This window comes from Gymnodraco acuticeps, unplaced genomic scaffold (assembly GCF_902827175.1).
Source record: "Gymnodraco acuticeps unplaced genomic scaffold, fGymAcu1.1, whole genome shotgun sequence".
NCBI classification, from domain to species: Eukaryota; Metazoa; Chordata; class Actinopteri; order Perciformes; family Bathydraconidae; genus Gymnodraco; species Gymnodraco acuticeps.
In genome coordinates this window covers 140228-153059 of record NW_022990990.1, presented here as the reverse complement: position 1 = coordinate 153059, position 12832 = coordinate 140228, and the positions used below count along the sequence as shown (strand labels likewise).

General features: G+C 40.3%; 1 protein-coding gene across 1 annotated transcript in view; it reads right to left on the bottom strand.

Moving 5' to 3' along the window:
- The window catches only part of LOC117559140 (membrane-associated guanylate kinase, WW and PDZ domain-containing protein 2-like), a 95523-nt gene that overhangs the window by 11322 nt on the left and 71369 nt on the right, over positions 1–12832 (bottom strand). Inside the window, 8 exon segments of the mRNA XM_034235811.1 lie at positions 738–963; positions 1666–1697; positions 1699–1883; positions 2517–2702; positions 3148–3387; positions 5799–5991; positions 6265–6380; positions 6473–6514. Coding sequence (XP_034091702.1) covers positions 738–963; positions 1666–1697; positions 1699–1883; positions 2517–2702; positions 3148–3387; positions 5799–5991; positions 6265–6380; positions 6473–6514 — 1220 coding nt within the window.

The window sequence follows — 12832 nt, the reverse complement described above, 5'->3', positions numbered from 1 at the left end:
TAAGTGAGTAGGAATGAAGCGAATGCAAGGTAAACAAAACAGAAACGTAGAATTGTTACATACATATACACCTACCTTATTATATTTGGTATAAAAGGTAAACAAGGGAGCTGCTAACATTTAAAACACTTTCTTGAAAGTACCCAGAAGTATATGTCAGCATTTTGTTTACTCAGTTTCAGATACACAAACAACACCATTTTACATACATATAGTTATGTAATCAACATTTTTATCCCTTATTTCCTGCTGCCTGGAAAAATTAGTATTTTTTATGAACTACATTGAGGCGGACAGTTCTAGCTTTAAGTATAAATACATGAACACAATGTGTACAAAAACAGTATTAAGCTATAAAGAGGTAAACAGAATTGGAGAAGTTTAAGGATTACATAAGGAAATACATAAGTAACAAGACATAAAATGCAGAAATATAACAAATATGTTTGTGGTCATTTTAAACATTGTCATCACAGTTGTTCTAGCAGAGAGCAATAACATTTTCGTAAATTCTACAATACAACCAAAACAATGAGCTAAAAGACGCTGAAGCGCTCTGCACACATGAAGGGAATTGTAGAGCTGGGTGATCATTCTCTGTGGGTTTTCTACTAAAAGCAGCAAGCGGTTATTACATCCATTATGAATGTACACATATTGATGTATGCCCTCAAATAACTACTGTCTATTGTTTATAAGAGCCAGTATCAGTCTTCTGTGTTGGGAAACATCCTTACCTGAACTGGAGGCATCCGGTAGTCTGGCATGGCGAACGTCCGTGTGTCAGTAGCTAGTTGTCTGTAATCGAGCAGTGGGGGGTGTCTGTACTCCAGTGTGGGGGGCTGCCTGTAGTCTGCCACAGGGGGGTGCCGGTAATCCACCGGAGGCTGTCGGTAATCCGTGAACGGCGGCTGTCTGATGTCCGGTTTAACATCTTGCCTCGCCTTCACTTCGGACCTGTAACTAGCGAACCAATCAGAATGAAGGAAGAATCTCCAGCAGGATTCTTTATATTCATTTATATTCTGACTAACTAACTGGGTCACCATGTGCTGATAGAGATGGCTTGTTTTGGTTTGCACTGACAACCATCAAACAAGACTGGGACTTTTCTCATCACATCAAATTATAATAAAAAAACAAGTTCTCTCAGAGGCTGGTGAGTGCAAACATATTTAGGCACTGTGCAAAGAAGAGAGGAAATGCAATGACATTGTAGATTTTGAACCCCTTTAGCGCTTGGTAAAAGATTCAACAGATTTCTATAAAGATGCTATTTAAGTAAATAATTTAGCGCTCCATAAGAGTTAAGTGATGTTATACAACAAAGTGAGGAGAAAGAGAGAGTGATGAAAAAAGAGGAGACGACAGAGTGAGTTAGGAAAAGTAGGAGAAACTATAACAACAAAAAGGAAATGAATGAAAGGTAGAGAGAATGAGGACATGTGATTCTCTCCTACCTGTATTCTCAGAGGAACAGTGTTTGCCCCAGAGACAGATACAGGGCTTGTCTACAAAAATGCTTCACTGCCTCAGAAAATCTAGACAGCTGTGAATTTGACACAGTAACACAACGTGAGGATGAAACAGCTGTTATTAGAACTGTTTGCCACCACCTAGAGAGGGACCTGTCTAGCTCTGTAATCCTCATCAACGGTGTCTAACCTGCTCTCGTGGGTGTAGGTCGGAGGTGGGGGGGGCGGGCAGCTGGGTGACGGGGCTCTGGTGGGGCGCGGGGTTGGGCTGGCTGACAGGAGGGTTGGGGTCCGGGGCCGCGGCGTTGGGCTGCGAGGCGGCGGGGGCCGGCGGGGTCTTCGGGCTGTGCTGCACCGCCATGGGGCTCTGCTTCTCTGAGCTGGGGGCTGAGGGGGGGTTGCTGATCTCTGGGATTCAGAAAGAAGGAAGCATGGGAGACATGGAATGACACTTTGTAGGCTTTAAGATTGACATTACATTTTATTTATCTTTTTTTTTTTCTTTCAAAAAAGCAAGAATCCTGGAAGTACATTAGCTTAAAATGAGAAAAACAATTGTAAGTGCTACTGTATTGGCAGGGGCTGCAGTCTGTATGAACCCCCAACTGCTAAACCATTGGCAGCCCCTTTGCTCTGACAACTCTCCATTAAGGCATGTGTCTCGGTCCTGAGTGTGCTTTTGTGTATTTTCATGTGTGTGATGTAATGTAAATAACAAAAGAGTGAAAATTGAATTGCCACTCAGGGATTTTTACCTCTTCTAAGTGCTCCCTATTGAGTTGATGAAAAGGACCACTAAGAAACTGAAATGGCGCACATTTAGTAAGAGACGGTAGGTCTGTTCAAGCGTTTGCATGCTCACATGTCGATTCAGTGAAGAGAACACCCTTCATGAAAGTGAAATTTAATCTAAAAAAAAACCAACTCATATTACAGCTTTGATTTAAAGGAGCAAAAATCAATCCCTGTCATGAGTCATTGTCTAGCCAAAGCATTGCAGTTTTAAAAGTCCTCATCTATCACGTCCACGTGTCCTCTCACCTTCCTGCGGGATGATCCTTAGGCTGACGCTGAGGCCCGCGTCCTTGATCAGCTTAACGATGTCAGCGTGCGGCATGTTGACGATGGACTGGCTGTTCACTGCCAGGATCCTGTCTCCCACCTTCAGCTTCCCGCAGCGGTCGGCAGGGCTGCCCTCGATGATGCGGCCAATTTTATGAGGCACAGCTGTCGGAGGATTCAAACACAAACACGCTGCAGGTGAAGACGTGCTTGGCGGAAGATTGCAGGATTACGCCTGCCTGTGCTCACTCTGACTGACTGAATATGTTTCTGTCTCTATCATTTTGCTATTCACCCCAGGCTTACGTAAGGCATCCAGCTCTTTTTTTCTTTCCTTCATGTGTGTGGGCGATGCACTGATTCTCACAGCAGAGATGTGTGTGAGTGACGTACCGTGGGAGGGCATGTATAATTGAAGAGACAGAAAGAGAGGTGCTTCACTTTTAAACGAGTCATGACCTCTACACTATACTTAACTCATATTTCATATCCACCACATTCAGTTGACATGATACACGTCTGAGAACTTTGACACCAGGTTTAGCACTTAGGAGAGGATGAGCATCTACTTGAATCCACGAAACACTTGTAGAACAATCAGGGGACTCACGGTTGTTGCTGGACACCTCGGGCCTGTTTAGCGAGCTGATGATGACGAAGCCGAAGCCTTCGCTCTCCTTTCGGTTGATGATGACGTCACTGGGTTGCGTGTTGGGGGTCGACGTACTGTCTGAGGTGGCGTTGGGGGTCTGGTTGATGCTGTTGGCGTAGGTGAAGTCGGTGCTGCGTGGGGAGCTGTGCTGCGTGGAGACGGAGCCCGGGCTGCGGCCATTTTCTGGACAAGACTCACCTGCAGGGGGAGGGAGAGAGCTGAGTGGGTACATACCATACACATAGAGTAGTGTTTATTGTCATAGGCCTTATCCAGGGGTCCCTGTGTTAGTGTTGTACTATATCTTGTTGAATGGAACATTTTAATTATTTATCTTTTAAATATCCAAATTCTATGGAAGCCCTGAGAGGCAAGTGGGAAGAAATAATATTGTGCTCTTTATTGTTTTCAGTGTGAACAGGATATCGTTCTTTAAATGTTTTGTCATCTGTGAAACCAATTACAAGAAAGGTTAAACAACAACCAAATATATAGTTACAGGTTAATGTTAAACATCAAAATCCTACCCTAGTAAAAGTAAAGTAGCCTTATTAACAAAAGGTATTTAAAGTATAAAAAGTAAAAGTACTAGCTGGTTTTAACAACTTTATATACAGTTCAATAGTTTGTCATACATAGGGGGCTTCTTCAAAGGGGACATATAATACATCAGAGAGACATTTAATGGAAAGGACAGAAGAAAAATGATTATTATTATCATTCATTTTGGATAACTTCTCCTCTTGGGTCTTGAATAGTTGATTAAATGACACATCTGGTGTAATCTTTAACAATTTAATTTTATAAGATTGTCATTAGCAATTATGTTTATCTTACAATGCTAAGTAAGTTGTCACGATAGCAGCATTTTAAAAGGACCAAATGCAGCCTGTCAATCACTAAACCCATAATTTAACACCATTTCGGTTTCCTAACACTGTGCTGTGAAATTACCCATGAGATAGAGAATGGCTTGGGTAAATATAAGGAGAATTCTGTATCTCTAAAAACATTTTTTCCTCCTCCTCTTGTAAAATTAGACAAGCTGTTTCTCATCCTTGTGAAGAATCAAGAAGCAAAAACAAGACAGAAATACAAAATAGAAGAGCATAAAGCAACTGTCACAATGTGGTAAAACACATCATTAAAATGCAGCGGCGTGTCAATCCAGCCGCAGCGTCTCGCACCTCCAGCTTTTTTGTGTGTTTGCATCCTGACATACTGAGCGATCAAACCTGTGTTGTTCCGAAGAATCACAGAGGAGCAGTGCTGTGGCTTTCTGTAGCTACACCGTTAGGAATTCAGATTGTAACTTATGAAGTGAGAATTGTCCCTTTATAAAAAAAGGTATACACCCACATGTAGCACCTTCTTAAACCAACACATGGCTACTTTTTAAGTGGAAAAATAGTAAAAAAGAGAATGAACTGTGGTAAAGTGGGCCACTATACACTTTGAGTCTGACACCTTGCAAATCGCTAGTGGGAGTCAGACAATTAGGATGAGAGTCAGACTGTGAAAGAGGCCAGGACACCAAAAAGAAATTGACAGAAAGGGTGGAAAAAGAGTGTGAGGAAGTCGATTGGTGAGAAGAGTGTGTGCATGAGAGTGTGTGTGTGTGTGCATGTGTGTGTGTGTGTGTGTGTGTGTGTGTGTGTGTGTGTGTGTGTGTGTGTGTGTGTGTGTGTGTGTGTGTGTGTGTGTGTGTGTGTGTGTGTGTGTGTGTGTGTGTGTGGGAAGGCAGTAATAATGAGAGCAGGGAGGCCGGAGTTCACTGGAGGAAGTGCCACCGCTCTCCAGGCTGAAATGCAAAGAGGCTTGAAGGAGGACCACTGAGCACCGGTGTGTAAGAGCCAGAGTGTGCTAATGTGTTTCTTGGAAAGGCTGCAGGGTAATTACTCAGAAAGATTAGTGCTTCACTTTTCTGACAGATTAAAGGCTGTTTCCTGAACTATGATAGGACAAGAATGGTGGCGGCGAGGAGAGCGAAGAGAGACACAAAGAGAATGAGCAATTCAAGGAAATAGAATAACTGACTTTGGTTGACAATAAGGAAAGTATTGAACACCACACATCTTATCCTTTAGGGGTATTAGCTCAGTATTTACATATTTCAAAACTACTTCATGGTGTTGCATCAGTTGTAAGCTATACATCACTTTTGGGTATAACCTAAAAAATACTAAAAATGGACAAAAGCAGCACACCGTCACATTTTAGAAGTTTGACCCAGTGAAGGCTTTTCACATTAAAATGTATAGGTACTGATGATTTTGTATGTTTATATTCTACATTTTGTATGTCTTTTAAACTTTTTTAATTAAACCTTTGTAGCATTTGCTCATTTATTTTATTCCTGTCTTTTTGCTTTTAATGTTCTTTGTTAAGCACTCGGAATAGCCAAGGTTTCTACCACACTCACATGTGAATTATATTGTGTGTGAAAATATGAAAACCAAACAATGTCTGGAGTTCAGCTTGAGAAGCTACTAACATAGTCATCTATCACAATTATTGTTCAATATTTCTTAAATGAAATACAGTGTCTAATTTGAAAGGGAAAACAGTTGCAATTTGATGAGTGAAAAGCAGCATTCCTGAGTGCTCACCTGCTGCCTGCCCCCTCCTCCTGATCACCAGATTCACCTGGCCGTTCCTCGCCGCCCCGTGCATCAAGTCAATGACGTATCTGTGCGGCTTCCCCACCACCGGGATCCCGTCCACAAACAACAGCTCGTCTCCGGGCCGCAGGCGTCCATCTAAATCTGCTGGACTCTTCTCGATGATCGCCCCTATCAAGATCTGTTATTACATGTAGAGTGTTACAAACAGGAAGTGGACCACAAAAGAAAAGTCTGTGAATATCACATGCAGTGGGAGTTAAAGTGTGTTGTTATACTGATCTGTAAATTACATGATTTAAATGTGGTTTTTGTTACTTTAACAGACAGAAAAAAGACACCAAAGCAGCCAGAGCCAGCACTCTCTCAGGGGTCAAAGGTCAGGGGTTAGGTGTGTGTGTGGTGGGTTAGAAAGGAGAAAATGACAGGGTTCCACGCCCATCGCCATACGAGCCTTCTCACACGCCTCCGGACTCACAGGCTGCCCCGCCTCGTCCCCGCCCAGCACCCTGAAACCAAAACCGGACTTCTGTCTGCGCAGGTGCACCTCCATGTCCTGGAACTCCACTCCTGAAGCATCACAGAGAATAAAGTCCTGTTCATTAAAATACTTTTCAGTGTATTATTTTATAACAGTGTCCCTGCAGGGAGGAGGTTTTTACCTGAGGAGTCCACAGGGAAAATGGTCCTTGGTTGCCCGGGTTCTAGAAAAAAAAAGACGCAGGAAGAAAGCATAAACAAATGCACATTTAATGGACATACACTCACACCCACATTCACACGCATACAGCACACACACAATCCCCCATAATGGCTAGAATGAAGCAGAAACGTACTGCCTCAGCATTACTGTCACCACAGAATTTCAGCATCATCCATTAAAGTCAGGAAGTGCTTACAGCGTGTAATATACCCGTCCCTTATTTACAGTGCGAGGTGAGATGCAAGCACTGATCTGCAATCATTGGCTTCACACAACACGATGATCTGCAAAGTAGCAAATTGAAACCCAACCGCAGACAAGTGGCGCTGAATGAAAAATTGATTCCAATTGTTACTGTTTTAATCACACTGAGCGCTCTGCTGGGACTCAGCGGGAGGGGGAAAAAAATCATGAGAAGAGAAAGGAGGAATGACACAGCTGTTTCCACAGAAACCATATAGGCCTACTGTGCTTTTTAGAGAGATGGTGATTACAGGAGAACAATGAATATTTTAAACCATGCTTTTACTGTCAGAAATCCTGTCCACGGGATTTTCAGATTTCATTCACATCTCAAGATCCACTTCATAGCAGTTGTTAGCTTCCCATCATATCAAACAAATATATATCAGCAGATAAGGTTTGCCTAATTGTGAAGAATTTGAATATTTTCTCTCCCTTCTGTTCTTTAGTCATTATTTTAGTTGCTGTTCTTTAACTTTGGCTTATACTTTTTCTTGTTCACTTACAATGTCATATGATGGAGGTCCAGAATAACTATATAAATAAAAATAAATCCACCTTTCTGAATAACATCCAAGCCTAAATATATGGAAACATGTGTTTTTAGAAAACCGCTCCATTTACCAGGTTTAATACCTTATATCGGCCTGTCTTGAAATCATGAGGGAACATTAAAAAGGCTGGTTTATCCTAACAGAAAACATGTCTAACCATGCAGATAGTTTGGCTCTGTCTCTAAAAAATATCACCCACAATATCCACATCCCTTCCAAAATCATTGACTCTGGATAATCAGATAACACTGGGAACAGTTATGGGGACAAAAGTAGTTCCTCTGAATAAATACCCCCAAAATATCAGCTCAATCACTGCAGGCATTCAGAAATGATTTTTTTTAGCTAAATGCTGACATTAATGAAAAGGAAATGAACCAACATGTGCTGTGGAGTTTGATCCCCTGTGGCTGTGAAGCTGCCAAAAAGGTCACACTCTGCTTCACCCTCACCAACATGAGGGGATACGAAGCATTCCTCAAACCGGTCTTATACTATTCCCTGCTGAGCCTCATTAGAATCAACCCCTGACCTTTATTGAAAGGAAGACAAGAGTTACACTGAATCCAAGGCAGCAGAGGAGGGAGAGACGATGAGAGGTACAGAAAGACAGAGGTTTGATAAGGAGACTTTCTGACAGCCACGTCCTCTTTAAACTTAACACCAGTCATCTCTGTAGAAACTTTTACTATTCCATGTGAGCTATGGCCACCTCAGAAGAAAGACCTCCACAAAAGCTCCACTCACTTTTTCTATGTGTAAATTAAATGTTTTCAAAATGGAGAATTCCCACATTCTACTTTTGGATTTTAGCCTTAGCAAACCATTTACATCCACTACAACCTATATAACACACTGCAGGAAAGGAAACCCTCCCCCAAAAAGCACAATAGGGCCCCTTTAATTAAGTATTAAGTATTTGCAGTATTTTTGACTACCTGAAGGCAGTGCAGTAACTACTAATTCAATAGTTTTTGGGCAACCTGTTTGGAGTTAATAAAATTAATTAAAACCTACACTTTTGGCATTATCATGAAAACACAAGTATACTAATTTTATTTCAGTTTGACTACTTTTATGCAAAAATAAATGCACCAATATTTATCCAGGGAATATGGAGAAGGCCTTGAAATGGCTGTATAGTCTCTAATGTTGGGAAATATAATCAAGATATTTATATAAACTAAATGAACTTGGACTCATGACCTCAGCATCCTCACTACAACCCTATGATTAATATCAGATTATAATATTGATTATAATATTGATATATGCTGTCTCACTGAAACTTGGTTGAGACATGAAGAATATGTCAGCATAAATGAGGCCACTCCACCCAGCCATATCAATACTCATATTGCCCGAGGCACGGCCCGAGGAGGTGGAGTTGCAGCAATCTTTGACTCAAGTTTACTTATCAATACTAAACCAAAATTAAATTATACCTCCTTTGAAAGCCTCGTTTTTAGTCTTACGCATCCGACCTGGAAAACTTTGCAGCCAATCTTATTTGTTACAGTGTACCGTGCACCAACAACTTTTGAAGTACTGTTATTAGACTACAAAGCATTAGTCAAAAGTTCCTGCAGCAGAAACCAATCCGTTAGTGCTATAGCCAAATTTAAGGAAGAGATTCCACCAATACTTAACTCGATAGCATGTCTGCATGTAAGGGAGGAAACTTATACAAAATGTACACCACCCCAAATTGATCATGTTGTTGATAGTGCTACAGATGCGCTGCGAATAAAATTAGACTCTGTTGCTCCTTTGAAAAAGAAGAAAATAAAACAACATAGATTAGCTCCATGGCATAATGCCGAAACCCGCAAAATAAAGCAAAAGCCGAGACAACTTGAAAGGATATGGCGTTCCACTAAACTTGAAGAATCTCGTTTAATTTGGCATATTACTCTCAATGAATATAAGAAAGCACTGCGTAAAGCGAGAGCAGCCTACTACTCTTCATTAATAGATGAGAATAAGAATAATGCAAGATTTCTTTTCAGCACTGTAGCCAGGCTGACAGAGAGCCATAGCTCGACCGAGCCTTCTATTCCCATAGCACTCAGTAGTAATGATTTTATGTGCTTTTTTAACGATAAAATTGTTACTCTTCGAACAAAAATTAATGACCTCTTGCCTTTGACCAGTATAGTGTTATCAACAGCTCCCGGAAACGTAAGTTCTAATATTACACTAGATAGTAAACTAGAATGCTTTTCAGCCATAAACCTTGAACAATTAAATTCAATGATTCTCTCTTCTAAACCATCAACGTGCATGTTAGACCCAATTCCAACTAAGCTGTTGAAGGAAGTTTTTCCATTAATTAGCACTTCTTTATTAAATATTATGAATATGTCTTTATTATCAGGCTATGTTCCACAATCATTCAAAGTAGCAGTGATAAAACCGCTTCTTAAAAAGCACAACCTCGATCCAGAGGTTTTAGCCAACTATAGACCTATTTCTAATCTTCCGTTCCTCTCAAACATTCTTGAGAAAGCAGTCGCAAAACAGCTGTGTGATTACTTAAAAAACAATGATTTATTTGAAGATTTTCAGTCTGGCTTTAGAACACATCATAGCACAGAGACAGCTCTGGTTAAAGTCACAAATGACATTCTAATAGCCTCAGACAAGGGACGTGTCTCTATTCTTGTTTTGCTCGATCTCAGTGCTGCATTTGATACTATCGACCATGATATCCTATTGCAAAGACTAGAGCACTTAGTTGGCATAAAGGGAACTTCTTTAGGCTGGTTTAGGTCCTATCTATCTGAACGCTCTTAGTTTGTACGTGTCAACGATGAATCTTCCACGCAAACCAAAGTTAGCCATGGAGTGCCACAGGGCTCAGTGCTCGGACCTATTTTGTTCACATTATATATGTTTCTGTTAGGCAATATTATAAGGAATCATTCTGTAAACTTTCATTGTTATGCGGATGATACTCAACTATATTTATCAATCAACCCTGATGAAATTAATCATCTAAATAAAATTCAAGACTGCCTCAAGTACTTAAAAACGTGGATGACCTTACTTTTTTTAATGTTAAATACGACCAAAACTGAAGTTATTGTACTTGGCCCGAAGAATCTACGAAACAAATTATCTAAAGATATACTAACTATGGATGGCATTAGTTTGGCCTCCAGAGAGACTGTAAGGAATCTTGGTGTTATATTTGATCAGGATCTATCCTTTAACGCCCACATAAAATCAATTTCAAGGACCGCCTACTTCCATCTACGTAACATTGCAAAAATCAGGCATATCTTGCCTCAAAACGATGCAGAAAAACTAGTCCATGCATTTGTTACTTCAAGGCTGGATTATTGTAACTCCTTATTTTCAGGGTGTACCAAGAAGTCAGTCAAGTTGCTTCAGCTAATTCAAAATGCTGCAGCTCGTGTACTAACCAGAGTTAGGAAAAGGGACCACATTACTCCTGTTCTGGCTGCCTTACACTGGCTCCCTATAGAACACAGGATAGAATTTAAAATTCTTCTTCTCGCCTACAAAGCCCTTAATGGGCAGGCGCCATCTTACCTTAAAGAACTCATTATACCCTACTGTCCTACTAGGGCATTGCGTTCCAAGAATGCGTTCCATTGTACTTTTAGAGACTCAACCCTGCGTTCCAAGAATGCAGGGTTGAGTCTCTAAAAGTACAATGGGAGCCAGAGCCTTTTCTTATCAAGCTCCACATTTGTGGAATCAGCTTCCAGTTTGTGTTCGGGCGGCAGACACCCTATCCGTTTTTAAGAGTGCGCTTAAGACCTTCCTTTTTCATAAAGCTTATAGTTAGGGCTGATTAGATTCAGCCCCTAGTTTTGCTGATATAGGCTTAGTTTGTCGGGGGACATCTTACTTCTCTCTGTCTATACCTGTGTACTCTCATGTTCCGATTAACCCAGCTTCCCCAAATTTGTTTCTTTTTGGTGTCTATATACGCCGGGATCCGGAGTCATGGATGATCCTGCGGTCCTGGATCGCGAGCCCTGGATCTTGAGTCGTGGCTGTGGTCCTGGATCATAGGTCCTGGATGGATATCCTCGTGGATTCATCTTCCTATTATACACACATGCATTTCCAAACATTTGGACTACCTATGTTGCAAATGTATTATCTTTTCAATTTACACACGGCATCTATTGCACGTCTGTCCGTCCTGGGAGAGGGATCCCTCCTCTGTTGTTCTCCCTGAGGTTTCTCCCATTTTTCCCTTTAAACTGTGGGTTTTCTCCGGAAGTTTTTCCTTGTACGATGTGAGGGTCTAAGGACAGAGGGTGTCGTATTGTCAAATTGTCATACTGATATTCTGTACAAACTGTGAAGTCCACTGAGACAAATGTAACATTTGTGATATTGGGCTATATAAATAAACATTGATTGATTGAACCCTGCATACCAATCAATCAATGTTTATTTATATAGCCCAATATCACAAATGTTATACCAACATCAAAAAAGCACATTTAGTAGTTTTCCACTGCCAAAAGTTCCAACAGGGCATCAGAGTTTTGATGATGCATCCCGATGATCATAAAAAGAAGACATCTCTTTTTCCACATTTGACAAGTCAGAGGATGGTAATACTGCTGGCACCAAAGGATTTAGTCTTTAAAAGAAATCAGCTTCTGCACAGAGTGTTTATTCATGAACACATCTTGTTTATGCTGTAAACTGGCAGGGTTTCAATATCAGGATGTAAAGATCCTTCCAGTCGGTAAAAAGGCTGAGCTGATGGCAGCTTGTGTGTGTGTTGTGTGGCTTGTGTGCGCATTTTAACGGGACGAGATAAAAAGAGATAATAGGAGGAATTAATAGCTGCAAATGGCAATAGAGAAATAAATCTGCAAAATGCTTGTAAAACTGAGAATAAAAAACATATCTCTTAGTTTCATTAAAATACTTTATGCTTATTATAGTTTATTACAATCTGTTTATTTTTTATGCACGTATTTTCCTATTCCTGCAATTTTTTATTTAATGCACTATTTTATGTCTTTTCTTGTTTAGCATATCCAGGGTTCTTACACCTTTTCCAAAGTCAAATTCAAGCACTTTTCGAGCATTTTCAAGGTGCATTTTCAAGCTTTTCAAGCATCTTACAGATGTTGTAAATTACATATTTATATACACATACTCAAATGATTATTTCCCTACCTCACATTAAATCAGATGTTCTTTATGCTATAAACAACCAAATGTGTTTCATAATAGCATTCTACATGAGGATGACACATTAAAGAAATTAAAACTAAGTTTAATATTTCAAAATGAGTAAACCATCTGTAAGTAGACTGGGCATCCCATATAACCTGGCTGAGCCAATATAAAATAATCAGCCAAATAACTTTTCAATACATTATTGATTACTTTTTTTGAGGTACTTTTAGGTTGGCAGTGAACATAAGTCAGAGGTAAACTGTGTACTTTTACTCCACTACATGTATTTAATCCCTTTAGTTACTTTACAGATGTGGATAAATGATGTGAAATATAATCAA